The sequence below is a fragment of the Panthera tigris genome, chromosome D1, assembly GCF_018350195.1.
Source record: "Panthera tigris isolate Pti1 chromosome D1, P.tigris_Pti1_mat1.1, whole genome shotgun sequence".
NCBI classification, from domain to species: domain Eukaryota; kingdom Metazoa; phylum Chordata; class Mammalia; order Carnivora; family Felidae; genus Panthera; species Panthera tigris.
This window is the reverse complement of record NC_056669.1, coordinates 43,197,356-43,213,483: the sequence shown is the minus strand read 5'-3', so window position 1 is coordinate 43,213,483 and position 16,128 is coordinate 43,197,356. Positions and strand designations below refer to the sequence as shown.

Below are 16,128 nucleotides of genomic sequence, written 5' to 3'. Positions count from 1 at the left end.
TCATAATTACTGAATATTTATTTAGTCACCCTCAGCCACTCTTCATCAGAAACAATCATTCCAAAACCTTGCATCATTCTTCCTCATCTTTAAACCATTTTTAATTTCTCAACATTCCTCCTAAGATTTAGAAGCCAAAACAGATATACTAGTGGCTTGAATGCATGGAATAATTTTTGAAAGGAAACAACAGTCATAGCAATGGTACGCTCTCACTTGGTTAAGACTGCAATCAGACTATCCATAATGACATATATTAAAACTCGTGGACTGAATATAGGATTTCAAAATTAAGATTTTTCTCACATGAGTGTCAATTAAGCATTTCTATTTTACTCCTCCTGAACTCAACCCTATTTGTTAATAACTCTTCTTCATTGAATCTATAAAGCTATCTTTAAGTGCTATCTTTGCCCTCAAAACACTAGCAATCTAGTTAGCTAACTCAGCTTGTCTTTTAACCCTAGCTTTCAACTTTGAATCCAGGTGAATTTCTTCCAGTCTTTCTTTAGAGGAAAATCAAAACAAAACAAAATGAAAAACTGTCTCCAAGAAGAAGCTGTCAATTCTAAGAAAAAGAATTCTGGATGCATCAAAATGGCCAAAATGCCTGAGAGAGTAGGTGCTCAGTAAAATGGACTGAATGAATGGATTGTTTGGTACAGACTATCTGTCTAAACTTCCTGATGCATACATATTTACACATTAGACTCTTCCAACAAATTCTTCAGAGTTTAACTGGTCAAATTACAGTGTAGAACAACACATTCCATCAAATGTAAGATGATAAATCGGTATAGGAGAGGAAGTATAAATCAAAAATAATATTTTTTTCCCTAAAAAGCTAACACCTAATAGGTCCAAAATAACTCATGTTGGAATTTCTTAAAAAAAAAAAAAAAAAAAAAAAAAAAAAAGCAGCACACAGACATACTTGTCCAAGTGTGCATGTAAACTTCTACAAGGATTCTCACTGCAGTATGGTGTGTGATATAAAAACAAAACAAATACAACTAAAATGACTAACAGTGGAGAAATATACAACAAATTAACTACACATTATGGGATAGTATTTAGCCATTGGAAATAAGTCAAACTTGTATAATGGAAATTAAATAACAATATCCATAATATATTGCTGAATTAATATGCAGGTGCATATATGTGTATTTGTATATAGGCATATATATATAGAGATAGATGCAGACTAGATTAACATAGATTATATAGATTCTATGTTTATAGATTATACAGAAGTCATTAGTTACCTCTTAGATGTAAAGGGGAGTTTCTAATTTTTTTTCTATTGTGACACCAGTATTCAAGGTACAGAAGTATGTATTTCTTTTGAAATGTACTTTAATTTTAACAATTAAGTACCAAGAACTAAACAGATAGATTACAATAAGAAATTCACAGTAAGTATAATTAAATGAGTTATTATACTTTGAAATTCTAATAACATAGCCAAAGGAAATAATTATAAAAACAGAGGGGGGTATTCTGTACAATGATTTTTTTTTTAAGTTTATTTATTTATTTTGAGAGAGCATGCAGCATGAACAGGGGAGGAGCAGAGAGAGAGAGGGAGAGAGAGAGAATCCCAGGCAGGCTCCATACTGTCAGCACGAAGCCCGACATGGGACTCAAACTCCCAAACCATGAGATCATGAGCTGAGTCAAAATCAAGAGTCAGACACTTAACCAACTGACCCACCTGGGCTCCCCACAATGTTTTTCACAGCATTTTCTGGAATAGTGAACAGAAGCCAACTGGATGTCTAAAAATTTGGGAATTTTTTTTTAATTTTTTCTTTAATGTTTTTATTTATTTTTGAGACAGAGAGAGACAGAGTATGAGCAGGGGAGGAACAGAGAGAGAGGGAGACACAGAATCCAAAGCAGACTCCAGGCTGAGCTGTCAGCACAGAGCCCGACGCGGGGCTCAAACCCACGGACCATGAGATCACGACCTGAGCCGAAGTCGGACGCTTAACCGACTAAGCCACCCAGGCACAAATTTGGGAATGTTTAAGATAGGTGTATTTGTATTTATTCAGTGAAATATTAAAAATAAAAAGTGTATGTTTAATAATGTAAGCTTCATAATCTATAACAATAGAACTAAATCTAATGTAATATTTAACACTAAATGTTAAAAGGAAAATACAAAATTGTTTATTCTAAATGATCATAGTATTGTGTGTTTTTGTTTTTGTTTGTTTTTTAAGTAGGCTCCATGCCCAAAATGGAACTCAGGACCCTGAGATCAAGAGTCACATGCTTGGGGCACCTGGATGGCTCAGTGGGTTAAGCATTCGACTTTGGCTCAGGTCATGATCTTGTGGTTCCTGAGTTCCAGCCCCGCATCAGGCATCAGGCTAGTGCTGACAGCATGGAGCCTGCTTCGGATTTTTTGTCTCCCTCTCTCTCTGCCCCTCCCCACTTCGTGCTCTCTTTGTCTCTCAAAAATAAGTAAAGATTAAAAATTTTTTTTAATATTAAAAAAAAAGAGTCACATGCTTTACTGACTGTGTCAGCCAGGTGCTCCATGAACGATCATATTATTAAAAAAACCAAAAACAAAAACTTGTATTTAGGAAATACACCAAAATGTTCACAGTGGTTATGTGTGGGTGCTGAGATATAAATGACTTATTTTGCATTTTCTCTCATTTTCTATAGTAAATATGAAAAAGATTTAATAAATTTGAAAGTCACAAGAAAGATTGTTTTCCAAAGAAAATGGAATGGGAAAAGTCTTAAAAGTAATGTTTGAGGAGTAATATTATCTTTAAATAATGAAAATATGAAAGGCCGCTTTCCTTTTGTTTCAACTTTTGTTCATTTTTCCATTTTTCCCCTTAATCATATGCATTATTTTCATAAAATACATGACAAACCTTTATAAATTATGTTGCAAATATTTCCATGGCTTAAGGTGATAGCCTTCAGAAGAACATTAAGCTACTGGCCTCTTTTTCCAGACTTTTGATAAATGAGAAAATATTTATGTAAAGTTCAGGATCAACAGGACAATATAGGATAGGAAAGGACAGTAGAAGACAAAATAGGATGCAGCAGGACAGGGCGGGACAGGACAAGACAGAACAGGACAGGATGAGATAGGACAGAACAGGATGGGACAGAACCAGGCAGGAACAGGAAAGAGGGCAAGTTATGAGTGACATTACAGCTGGCAAGGGATGGGGGGTTCCAGTTAATGAACAGAAGAACTACTGGGATCATGGGAGGGCGTGAGAACAGTTACTGATTCTTTACCACTACTACAACTTAAATGGGTCTCAACATTAAATATCACAAAACTGAAGGACAACTAACCTGTTCAAATTGTAACACACCGTAGGGTCTTTCTATATACTTGTTAATATGGTTTTTAGTGAGATTAAGATGAAGGTGGAGGTGATGTCAAACATGGAGCACTTCTAAAAATGGACACTCAGTTGTATTTACTGGTTTGCAGTGAGAAATCTAAAGGTTACTGGATGACTAAAGGGATGAAAGCAGCAAATATTTTAAGTATTATTTAATTTCTGTATTCCCATGGCTTTTTTCTTGTGTGTTGCCCATAATATTAACCATTTAAACAAACAAACAAACAAAAAGTCATATAAACAGTTATGGTAAGGGGCTCCTGGGTGGTTCAGTCGGTTGAGTGACCGACTTCGGCTCAGGTCGTGATCTCACAGCTCGTGAGTTCGAGCCCCATGTCGGGCTCTGTGCTGACAGCTCAGAGCCTGGAGCCTGCTTCAGATTCTGTGTCTCCCTCTCTCTCTGCCCCCAACCCATTCACATTCTGTCTCTGTCTCTCTCAAAAATAAGTAAACATTAAAAAAAATTAAAATAAAAAACAGTTGTATTAAAAAAACAGTTACGGGAAAAGAAACAATGATAACACATACAACATCAGACTTAGAAGAATAGGAAATGAATTAATCTAGGAGAGAACATGTAAAAGATAGGTGGATTGAGTGGAATGAATTATAGAAAAGATAAACAGGGCACCTGGGTGGCTCAGTCAGTTAAGCATATAACTCTTGATTTGGGCTCAGGTCATGATCTCATGGTTCATCAGTTCAAGCCCCTTATGGGACTCTTCACTGCAGAGCCTCCTTGGGATTCTCTCTCTCCCTCTCTGACCCTCCCCTGCCCATGATCCCCCACCTCTCAAAATAAATAAAGAAAAACATACTGCCACCTGCAAAATCTCTTTAAATAATTCAGAAGGTATACATTGTATGAAATGAGTTGAGTTAATTTCTCTTCAGTGCTGGAAATTTTTAGTCATAAGCAACCATTTATAAACAGATTTCAACATCAAAACATTTTTAACTTCAAAATGTAGCCTGAAAGAAATGATTCCAGCATTGTCTACTACAACTTCCCAGAAAGGGAAGTCATACTCCTTTTTCTAAGTTTATTTATTTATTTTTGAGAGACAGAGAGAGAGAGAGAGAGAGAACCAGTGGGGGAGGAGCAAAGAGAGATGGGGACAGAGGATCTCAAGCAGGCTCCATACTGACAGCAGACAGCCTGATGGGGGCTCAAACCCACAAACTGTGACATCATGACCTGATCCAAAGGTGGACACTTAACTGACTAAGCCACTCAGGAGCTCCGGGGAGTCATGCTTTTTGAAGGCCTCATACTCATTTCTTCCTCATCCTACTCAATCCTCTCCACAAAACACAAAACAAAACCCTACAAGAGGTAGTAGGTTAAACTATGTTAAACTGCCATTTTTGTAAGACAGAACATTTTAATACTGGAATTTTTATGTAGTTCAACTTAATATTATAATTCTCAATTTAAAATTGAGGAAACATAAGCTTTTCTTATGTTTGAAACTATTTCAATATATTACTTAAAAACACATTTCTTAAAAGGCAAAGTCATGACAAACTTGGTCAGTTTGTCTACAAAATCCATGTTCTTTTCATTACATTATATTGTTTCCATTGGTATTTTGGAATCTTCACAGGTATTACTATATTTGAAATTTAAACTAATAGTCCATGCTGAGGAAAAGGTGATCACAGACACTTGGTTTTAACAAGAATTAGAACACATGTCATATAAGACTTTAACAAATTAAATTTCATATATCTAAAATCTGTGGGTTTAACAAGATATATTGTCTTCTTTAAGAACAACATGTTCAAGGGGCATCTGGGTGGCTCAGTTGGTTGAGCATCCAACTTCGACTCAGGTCATGATCTCATAGTTCATGAGTTCAAGCCCCACATTGGGCTCTGTGCTGACAGCTCAGAGCCTGGAGGCTGCTTCGGATTCTGTGTCTCCTTCTCTCTCTTCCCCTCCCCTGCTTATTTGCTCTCTCTTTCAAAACTAAACATTAAAAAAAAAAAAAAAAAAAAAAAAGAATGACATGTTCAAGCTTTAAAACAAGTACAAGACTAGTTTTCTTCAGGCAAAGCAAAATTAAGTAAACTTATAGACCTATTGTAAGTATAAGCTCTTCTAAGATGTTCATTTGACTCATTCCTCCTCTCTTACATTTTATAAAATGTGCAAGATCAAAATGAATAATTCAGTGATGGGTTCTACACAGTCCAAGCCAAGCCCCAGCCCTACAGAAAAATTCCATGGGAGGTAACAAATGGGATACAGACAATGCCCAACAGCAAAGGCTAGTTCTCAAGTGAAGAAGAACATTCATATTGAAGCTCTGCATTCTTGTGGCTTAATATGAGTCATTTCTTTTTCCAACTGGAATCCATTAATATAGACCACTGATGAAACTTTGTTAGTTTTGCCTTTCGATAGTCTGAGCTATAAGGGCGGGTGGGGCGGGGGGGAGAGAGAGAAAGAAAAAAGTATTCTTCACCTTTGTTTGCGTGACTCAAAGCACTTTACAAATGTGTTTTTGGGTCCATGCTTTTCAGACTAAGAGAATTAACAAAGCTTAAAGGCCCAAAGTAACTTCTCAAAAGCAACTTGGCCAAGGGAAATCAGTGAGAGGTAAAAGTACTCTTATCACCCTGTTTCAACATATTCTCAAGAGGTGGTTCTTCTTTTCTTGTTCCACAATTCTCTTGGGGCACCCTCACCAGCCTGGAAACCAATGTCCTCATTCAAGGTAAGGTGACAGCCAGTTACTCAGGTAAGATGCTAATTAGAAGGCACAAGGCAGAGCATTTGGGGCGTGGGGGAGGAAGTTAGCAAAGAGAATCAAAAGTGTAGCATGGAGAAAAAAGAAACTTGTTTGGATCACTACCATTTCATACCCTTCCTATGCACCTGAGCTTTTGAAGATCACATGAAATGAAATTACTTGCACTTTGAAATCAGCTATTTGATAATCCTATCATAGGAAAAAGGAATATAGTCAGAAAGGCATTCACCACAAATCATTTCTTAGATTTATCTTAGCGCTGAAGTGCCTACTTGTTTTTTTTTTAATTTCAGGTTATAAAATACTTTCACTTTGTGTACATCACTCATCTCTTCTTGCCTTTAACTCTGATATCCTTGGTATGCGTCTGGAGACCTTTAACAATTTCCTAGTTCATGAAAACCATTAAAGCATGTAATTTAAAGCAAGTTCCCCATAGAACTTGTGTTTGATTCATTTATCCATAGATAGGCATCAATGTCAAATTCAAGTTTCCAATTTTTAAAATCGTAAACATTCTACTGCTCATGCAAAGTCCATCTCCTCCTTAATCTACTTTTTCTCTAGTCCCACTCTGCCAAAACACTAAAGAAACTACTTCTCACAAGGTCTTTTACCACATTGCTCAATTACAGTCACATCACACAGTTCCATTAAATTGTGGATACTGGGGCGCCTGCGTGGCTCAGTCAGTTAAGCTTCAGACTCCTGATTTCAGCTCAGGTCATGGTCTTAGGGTTCATGAGATCAAGCCCCACAACGCGCTATGGGCTGGCAGTGCAGAGCCCACTTGGGATTCTCTCTCTCCCTTTCTTTCTGCTCCTTCCTCGCTTGCTCTTTCTCTTTCTCTCTCTCTCAAAAATAAATAAGTGAACGTTAAAAAAAAAATAGTAATATAAGTTCTGGAACCAGGATGTTTGGGTTGAAGTCCCACCTCTGTCACTCAGTAACAAGTTACAGAATTTCCCTAATTCAGTTTCTCAGCTGAAAAATTAAAAATATCTACTCTTTAGGGTGCCTGGGTGGCTCAGTCAGTTAAGTGTCCGACTCCTGATTTCAGTTCAAGTCATGATCTCATGGTTTGTTCATGAGTTTGAGCCTCATGCTGGATTCTGCAGTGGCAGTGTGGGGCCTACTTGGGTTTCTCTCTCCCTCTCTCTCTTCCCCTCCCCTGCTCATGCTCTCTTGTTCTCTCTCTCAAAATAAATAAACATTAAAAAAAAGTATATCCACAGGATGTATAGAAAGATTAAACAAATTAGTCCATACAAAGCTATTAGACTAAAACCTGCTATCAAGACAGTCTTCAATGAATGTAATCTGCTATTAATGTTACTAATATTATTAATAACAAAATGAAGAAAGATTTGAAAATCTCTGAAATTAATTCCACCTCCCAATTCTATACTGTTTTGGATAGTATTGATAAAAGAAAATTATACAGAGGGCATTCAGATGTATATAATAAGGAAGTTAAACATTGCTAAAAGTCTTATGAATATTATGAAAACAGAAATAATTGAAATAAAAATAAGTTTCATAATACCTTAATTATTTGTCTGAGACAAATCTAAAACAACTATAATGCTGAAAATAATGTTATCTTGAGGGTAAATCAGTAATTTTCCTTGACTTCTTAAATTGCTAAACATCTAAATATCAGTTCACTTAAGATGGAAAGCTAGTGGTCTATACAGTGTGGTGTTTAATTTGTGCATATGTATTGTCAACTTAACGGACTGAATATTGGACCGAGAGGATTAATGGACCAGAAAAGTGACCAAGCCACTCATTCAGTGGGTGATGATGAGCAAATCACTTTAACTGCATTTTTCTGATTGAGAAAATGAGGAAGAAATCTAAGATACCAAAGCTTACTTCCAATTCTAAAATTCTACAAGTCTCTATCTACCATAAACAGTTTAAGAATATGATCGCATCAATGAAATGTAAGTCACTTCACCTGTTTATAAAGAGGAAGTAAATCATTTTCAAATAATAGAGTGCTAGAAACAAACAAAAAACACAAACAACCATTCAGTTAAAAATATCTCCTGGATTGAAACCACAATGCATACCTGGGCAAATCTAGGTAGTAACTTTTATATTTTGTGCAATAAATGGAAAGAATTAATGATCAAGCCTTTTCTAGAAAATAATAGATGGTATATACTCCTTCTCAACAGAACTAAAGCCACCTGGGCCAGCTATGAAACCAATACCAACTTAAAATCCTGGGTCCATTTGTACAGAGACTCTAATCTTTGACCTTAACAAATTCACATGGCATCAGATTTCTGTCTCAGAAAATAGTTAATTATGATAGAACTTCTAGGACTTTTGAGACGATAATGATTGACCAAAGAAAGATCATCACCAAGACTAGAAAAAAATCTCAGTGCTCACAGCTCTCTTCCAATTAACATACATATCTCAATCAAAGTTTAAAAAATGAGGGGCACCTGGCTCAGTCGCTTAAGTGTCCAACTCTTGATTTTGGCTCAGGTCATGACCTCACTGTTTGTGAGATCGAGCCCCACTTTGGGCTCTGTGCTGATAGCCTAGAGCTTGCTTGGGATTCTCTGCCTCCCTCTGTCTCTGCCCCTCCCCGGCTTGTGCTCTGCCCCTCTCTCTCTCTCTTTCAAATTAAATACATAAACATTTGGGGGTGGGGGGGAGTTTAAAAAAAAAAGAGAAGATCTTCATGACCATGCAGCAGATCTAAAATAATAATTGTGAGGGGCACCTGGCTGGCTCCATCAGTAGAACCTACAACTCTTGATCTCAGGGTTGTAAGTTCAAGCTCCATGCTGTGTGTAGAGATTACTTAAAAATAAAATACTTTAAAAAAATAAAATAATAACTGTGTGACAAAGCGACAAAATTAAATTTCTCATTATGGCACCATGAGAATAACTGAGATGAAATTAAATAGTCATTAAACAAATGTTAGTTTAGGAGGAAAAAGATATAAAATGAAGACACATTGAATCTGGTACCATAAAACACATTCTCTTTTCAAATTAACATGTTCTTATGATTTAAATTATATCTGTTAATTATTAAATGTCAGAAATATAACTCAGAAACAGGTGAACTTGAGTATGAAGGCTTCTATGGGTAATATTTTGAGTTGAACTCCAACATTTCAAAAAATCTAGGAAACTAAAGTTCTGAGTCGGTCACAACACATTAGGACTTTCTAGTAAAGTACAAGCAATCACATTTTCCATTCCTTGAAAATAAATAAATCAAAAATAGATGTCATCTTAAAAAATCAAAGTACTCCTTTATTTAAAAGGTTGTTATGGGAAGTAGGAGGGGGTTATTGTTTGGTTGTGTGTGAGTTTGTGCGTATGTATGTGTGTGTGTTGTTTGTTTTGCTTCCCTCAAAAGACTTTCATTTCTTCATAGCTTAATTTTAAGATTCCAAAACTCACAGCATGTCATAATTAAACATCTCCTAAGAAGTACACAGTCTGATTAGCACATTAACTCAGGCATAAACCAGCCGTGACCATGCTGCCTCCAGGTCTGGGTCAGACCAGCCTGGGAAAGAACAGTCATGATGAAAACTCCTTAAGATACATTAACCTCAATGTTATTTTATCTTCCATCAGTTTAGATCTTCTTTTTTCTATCAATTCTCATGCAATTGTTTTAATCGTTAATTCTGGTCTGAACAATCACCCAACTTTTTAAAAATAAAAAAATAAAAAAATGGGTACACTGGTTCTGAGAATTAAATGATTTTACCTTCATTCTCAAAGGTTCCCACCACCAAAAAGTTCTGATATTTAGAGAGAAGTAAGAGATCTGTTTATAGTTACACACCAATAACTAGGGCCCACAACTTCCCATCCAATATCAACTCCTGTTTTGGAGACAGAGAGCAAGAAAACTACCCACATCCCAATGTCTTTTTATTGGGCTGGTTAGTGGCCAGCTGTTTGCTGTAAAACAAAATGATACATGCATATGACCATGAAAGTAGGAATATTTTCCCCCACAGTCTACACTCACACTGTCCAAGATGGAGCCACTCACTGCAGGGAGTTACTGAGCATTTGAAGTGTATGTAGGCCCACCTACCAAGAAACAGTTTTTAGGTTTATTAATTTTTTTTTAATTTAAACTTAAAGCTGAGGGGAGCCTGGGTGGCTCAGTTCGTTAAGCATCCAACTCTTGACTTTGGCTCAGGTCATGATCTCATGGTCCATGAGTTCCAGCCCCGCGTCGGCCTCACCTCTGGGCTGACAGCGTGGAGCCAGGTTAGGATTCTCTCTCTCTGTTCCTCCCCCACCCACGGTAGGCTCTCTTTCTCTCTCTCTCTCTCTCTCTCTTTCAAAATAAATAAACTGTACACATTAATTAATTAATTAATTAAGAGCTGACACTCCTTTGTGTTATCAGAAAATGTTTAAATAAGTTTGGAACAACGTGGGTATGTGGATTCATTCACTTTTTGATTTGTAGAATTTTACAAAATCTAAACACAGGTCAAGTATTTCTGAGGAAAATTTGGTGACTGAATTTTCATGTGCACAAGTGTAAAATGCATACTATATTTCAAAGAGTAGGCAACAGCATATAGAATATCTCATGAATATTTTTTTTTTAATTTTTTTTAACGTTTATTTATTTTTGAGACAGAGAGAGACAGAGCATGAACAGGGGAGGAGCAGAGAGAGAGGGAGACACAGAATCGGAAACAGGCTCCAGGCTCTGAGCTGTCAGCACAGAGCCCGACGCAGGGCTCGAACTCACGGACCGTGAGATCATGACCTGAGCCGAAGTCGGACGCTTAACCGACCAAGCCACCCAGGCGCCCCTCTCATGAATATTTTTAAAAATACTGACTACAGGGGCGGCTGGGTGGCGCAGTCGGTTAAGCGTCCGACTTCAGCCAGGTCACGATCTCGCGGTCCGTGAGTTCGAGCCCCGCGTCAGGCTCTGGGCCGACGGCTCGGAGCCTGGAGCCTGTTTCCGATTCTGTGTCTCCCTCTCTCTCTGCCCCTCCCCCGTTCATGCTCTGTCTCTCTCTGTCCCAAAAATAAATTTAAAAAAACGTTGAAAAAAAAAAAATTAAAAAAAAAAATACTGACTACATGTTGAATACTTCAATCTATTACAATACTTTGGATATTATTATTATTTAAAATAAAATAAATTATTAAATTTAATGCCACTGCTTTTTACTTTTCTAGTGGGCTATAGAAAATTTTTAATTGCATATGACTCATACTACATTTCTACTGGGCAGCAATGATGGTGAGTAACAGTAACCAGTGGCATAAGTATCAGAGATGAGCCAGTGAAGTGATTTAGAAAATCTGTGTAGCATGAGCAAAAAGCAAAAAAGGCCAGGCAGGACTGTATTCACATCCTAGCTCTGACACTGAACAAGTCGCCAGCTTCCTCAGCCTACATTTTCCTATGTGTAAAATGGGAAGAATAGTTTCCTCGCATAAACAAAAACATTTGTAAAGTGCCTGCTATATCATAGTAATAAAGAAACAGTTGAATAGTTGTTTTTCAGTAGAAAGCAGAGATCTCAACCTACTAAGAATTAACTACTTCTCAATATCTATGCCTTCTTGCAAATGGGCTATATTCTGTGGACCCTTCCTTCCCCTAATACTAGTGCAACTTTATTATTACCTTACTTTTAAAGATGAGTAACAGCAACCTTTATACTCAATGTTATTATCAAAATATTCAACAACTGGAGGTACTTTTTCCATTTGTGTCTTCTAGTGGAAGCAAATTCATTTCCAGGAATACCATCATGATTTTTATGAACCTAGGATTCACCTTAAAGACACTTAATAATATCGGAATACTTATTATGTTCTTTTCAGGCTTTCTAAAATTCATCACAGTGGGACCTTGTTCTTATGAGTGTTTAGTAGGCCCAAAGACACTCTATCTGTGACCTTAAGTTGATAATAATGAAGCATAGTTATTAAACATGTAAAATATGGGAGCCAGAAATATTTATTTAAAAATTAATTATATCTTATTGTTATACTCTATTTTCTTTGTGATTTGAAAAATGCCTGCAAATTCTTATACTATGAAGTAATACCATAATAATCAAAAGATTAGGAAAGATAAGCTTAGGACAAATAAAATTAAATCCTCCTTCATAAAGCAAATAAATTATAGAGTTCCCTTTTCACTAAAAAGTAGAGTAATATAGACTGAAAATATTCCAAAATGATTTAGATAAATTAATGCCTGGAAAACTCAATAGGTGATTACTGAAAAGTGAGAAGTTTGGAAGTCATCTTTCACATTTCAGCAGGATGCCAAGAAGAAAAACCATCCTTCCCCATGGTGACTTTTCGTACAATGTTGACTCCTGACAGGATGGCTTAAGGGTCAGCTCACTATGATACAATCATTCTTATGTTTTCATAAAACCTAATTTACAGGGCACCTGAGTAGCTCAGTCGGTTAAGCGTCCTACTTTGGCTCAGGTCATGACCTCTTGGTTCTAGGGTTCAAGGGTTCAAGCCCAGCATTGGGTTCTGTGCTGACAGCTCAGAGCCTGGAGCCTGCTTCAGATTCTGTGTCTCCCTCTCTTTCTGCCCCTCCCCTGATCATGCTCTGTCTCTCCTTCAAAAATAAGTAAACATTTTAAAAAATATTTTAAAAAATTAAAAATTAAAAAAAAAACTAATTTACAACGACCTCTCTCTTCTTTAATCTGTTTCTTGTATTTTTCACTCATAGTTTTCCATTTAGTCCTTTTATCATTTTTTTCTTTATTCATCCGATGAATATTTATTGAGCCTTTCCTGTGTGCCAGCTGGTCTGCAGGCCTCACCATTGTACCTCACTAGCCTGTCATATTATTCAAACAAAAGCACTAATGTAAGATGGAAGTAGAGAGAGGCAAAACACACATAGCATTGTTTTGGGGTTTTTTTTATTAGTTGGGTTATATGTGTGTGTATGTGTATATTCTTCACCATATCTGACTTGTCAACAAAAATAAATTTGAGGTTATCACACCGCATCCAAGCTCAGAAAAATTAACTCGGTTTCCAACATAATTTGTAAGTAAGTTATTATTTTAGCTTATACAAATGTCATAGAGTGAGATCCAATACTCAGTTGTGGCTTCCAACTTGTCTATTCTTAGATTTTATTTTAATACAAATATCTCCTGGTGAAAATGTACCACTTTTGATAGCAAAATTTACCATCATAACTCTTTAGAGTTTTCTCCAAGTTATTTATATAGTTACATAATAGGCCAGCTATCTCCTACTGAAAAATCTCGTGTTCACTAATTCACACCTAAGGGGGACTTTCTAGGGGGAAAAAAAAAATTAAAAAGATAAGTCAGCAGACCTTCATATGTCTATTAGAGAAAATTTTTCTTAAGCTGTTTCTTCAATTATAAGTATTTACTTGTTTGATTTTCCATTAGACTATAAGCAACTTGAGGCCAGGGGCAAGGTCTTACTCTGTATGTACCCATTTGAAAAGTGCAGGTTTCACAACAGTTTTCTGGTTAAATGGAAGGTTGGTTGGATGAAAAATGAAAGAAAATTTCAGATTTAAGAGTTACCAATGAGTTTAATCTTTGAGACTATTATTCTTAACCCATTAGTTAAAATCAGAGATGAGCAATGATTATGACATGTCGGTTAGGTTCATCAATTATAACATGTTATCGCCCTGGTTGGGGATGCTGATAATGGGGGAGGCTATGCATGCGTGGGGGTAAGGGAGCATATGGGAAATCTCTGTACCTTACTCTCAGTTTTACTGTGAACCTTAAACAGCTCTAAAACAACAACAACAACAACAACAACAACAACAACAACAACAAAATTCTTAAAAAAATAGGTGTTAAACTTAAAAATATCCATTGTGTGATCAATAGATAATGAAAAATAGTATTCTGTTATATAAAAATACCCGCTAACTAATTCAGCCGCAATTTATTGCAGTCTTAGCATGTACCAAGCACACTACTCTCAGAGCTGTGGCTTAAAGATAAATAAGATCTGTAAATGTAAAGCAGGAGTTGGAAAGCTGCTTCCACCAAATTCATGTGAGCTGATAGCAATGTTAAATAATCATTAAACTATGGAAAAGAAAACCATGGATCTATTACTCACAATGGGTTCTCTTGCCCAATGAAAAGGAAAGACAAAATCTACCTTTTCAGACATCCCAAAATTTTTCAACACATTTTATACTTTTTGCTTGTTGCTTAGAAAATGCTATCTCCTAATACAAAGTAAGAAGTCCTCAGTGCCTCTGTCTTTTGTTAAGGAGTCAAGGAGAAAGGGAGTGGAAATAATGAGATCAGAAATGTCATGGAATAGAGAAAAGAATATCAACATGAGATAAATCAGAGTGAAGTTCTGCACAAAATCATTCTCATATTAGACCAGAACCCTGCAACCATAATCAACCAGAAACCTAGGGTAAGACGTTGAGAAATGCCCAGAAATGAATAACTGCATTGGACACAGACTTTGTGAGAACTGGCAGTAAAAGGAAACAGTGCAGAAATCCTCCGGATAAGCTTATGGGCAGGCTGAAGGCTTGACTGGTAAAAACTACAAGCCCGTCATTGGCTGGTCCTGATGGTGAAGCAGATCCTTCAAGGCACTCGGCAGCTGGCAAGATGTAGCAACTTCTCTCAGGTACTACTAGCCTGGTATTGCAGGTTCATTCCTTTGACTTCAGCAGATAGTTATCTTTTGGTTCTTAAAAGAGTTGATCATTTTAACATAGACGAGTGTAAATAATGCATCAGGAAAACCTGACCGCTTTAGAGAATGACAAACCTTTCTGAAGTGAACAACCAATGTTTCTTTAATAGATGGAAAAATTGACCAAGCCTTGTAGCAATGTCTTCCCGCCTTAAACACATTCTACCAGGTCACCCAAGTCCCACTTACCCCTAACATCTGGTGGAGGTAGTGATACTCTTGCCCTTGGTTATACAGCAGGAAGGTTTTCCAGAAAAGCAAAACATTCAGGGAGAGCCAGACAAACTAGATCACACAAAGAAAGAGAGAGAAAAAAAAAATTAAAAATAAACGTTACCTGATAAGTGTAAACCTCACGTGCATTCGTTGGACACAATACTTTCAGTGGAAGCTGGATTAGTAATTGCAGAAAGCATTCTTAATTAACCAGCAAGCTGAAGACCACTCAGAGGAAAACAAATCTGACCTCACTCAGTCCCTGCACCTGAGATTAAGCATTCTGGGTTGCAAGCAGGTCTCCTAAACCATCTGCAAATATCCCCTGCAGCACAAAACGAGACTAAGAAATTAGTGACATCACCCAGTCCCGAGCATGGCATGTTGTTAAAATGCAACACCAAACAGAAACAATCCGGGAAAAGAGCAAAGGGGGAAAGAACTTTAAAGGGTTAAGAAAAACTTGTGTTCACTAAAAGTGATCTCTCTTCCTCCACATCTGCTCTCCCAACAGTGTGCAGGAAAGTTCCCATGCACTTGGAGTAGGGGTGAGGGGAGGGTGTCGTTATTATCTCCAGGTATTAACAGCGAAAAGTTTTGTTAGTTCAGAATGTTGGAATTAGAGGCAAAACTTCCAACTTCCCACCCGCGCACGCTCAGAGAATGAATCAAAGTTGCTGCACGACAGACAAAACGCAGGGAGAGAGCCTTGCCCGCCATCCTACCAGGCAGAGGTGTTTAACCCCTTCGTTGGCCAGCCAGCTCCTCCAGGACACAGCCATGCCGCCGGCCCCGCCGCGCTGCGCTCTCCGGCCGCCGGCCCGCGAAGGAGCGGCGGCGGCCGGGACAGCGGTTACAGTTGTGCGGCCTGCGGGGGGGGGAGCCGGGTGGGGACGGAGGGTCAAAGACTGAGTGGAAGCGGAGGCCGGCGCCGAGCCAGCCCGGGCGGGGTCTGCGCCCCGGAGCCGGGTCTTCCGGGCGCCGCGGCTGCGGCCCGCGCGGGGTCTGCGCTGCGCG

At 37.7% G+C, this 16,128-nt stretch overlaps 1 protein-coding gene across 1 annotated transcript in view; it reads right to left on the bottom strand.

Annotated features, from left to right (window-relative positions):
• NOX4 (NADPH oxidase 4) overlaps window positions 1-15,920 on the bottom strand; it is a 166,845-nt gene extending 150,925 nt beyond the window's left edge. The window contains exons 1-2 of the mRNA XM_015536135.2: window positions 15,837-15,920; window positions 15,085-15,180 (exon numbers count right to left, since the gene is read on the bottom strand). Coding sequence (XP_015391621.2) covers window positions 15,085-15,180; window positions 15,837-15,893 — 153 coding nt within the window. The 5' untranslated portion in view covers window positions 15,894-15,920. The remainder of the gene's footprint in view (window positions 1-15,084; window positions 15,181-15,836) is intronic.
• Between the last annotated feature and the right edge of the window lie 208 nt (window positions 15,921-16,128).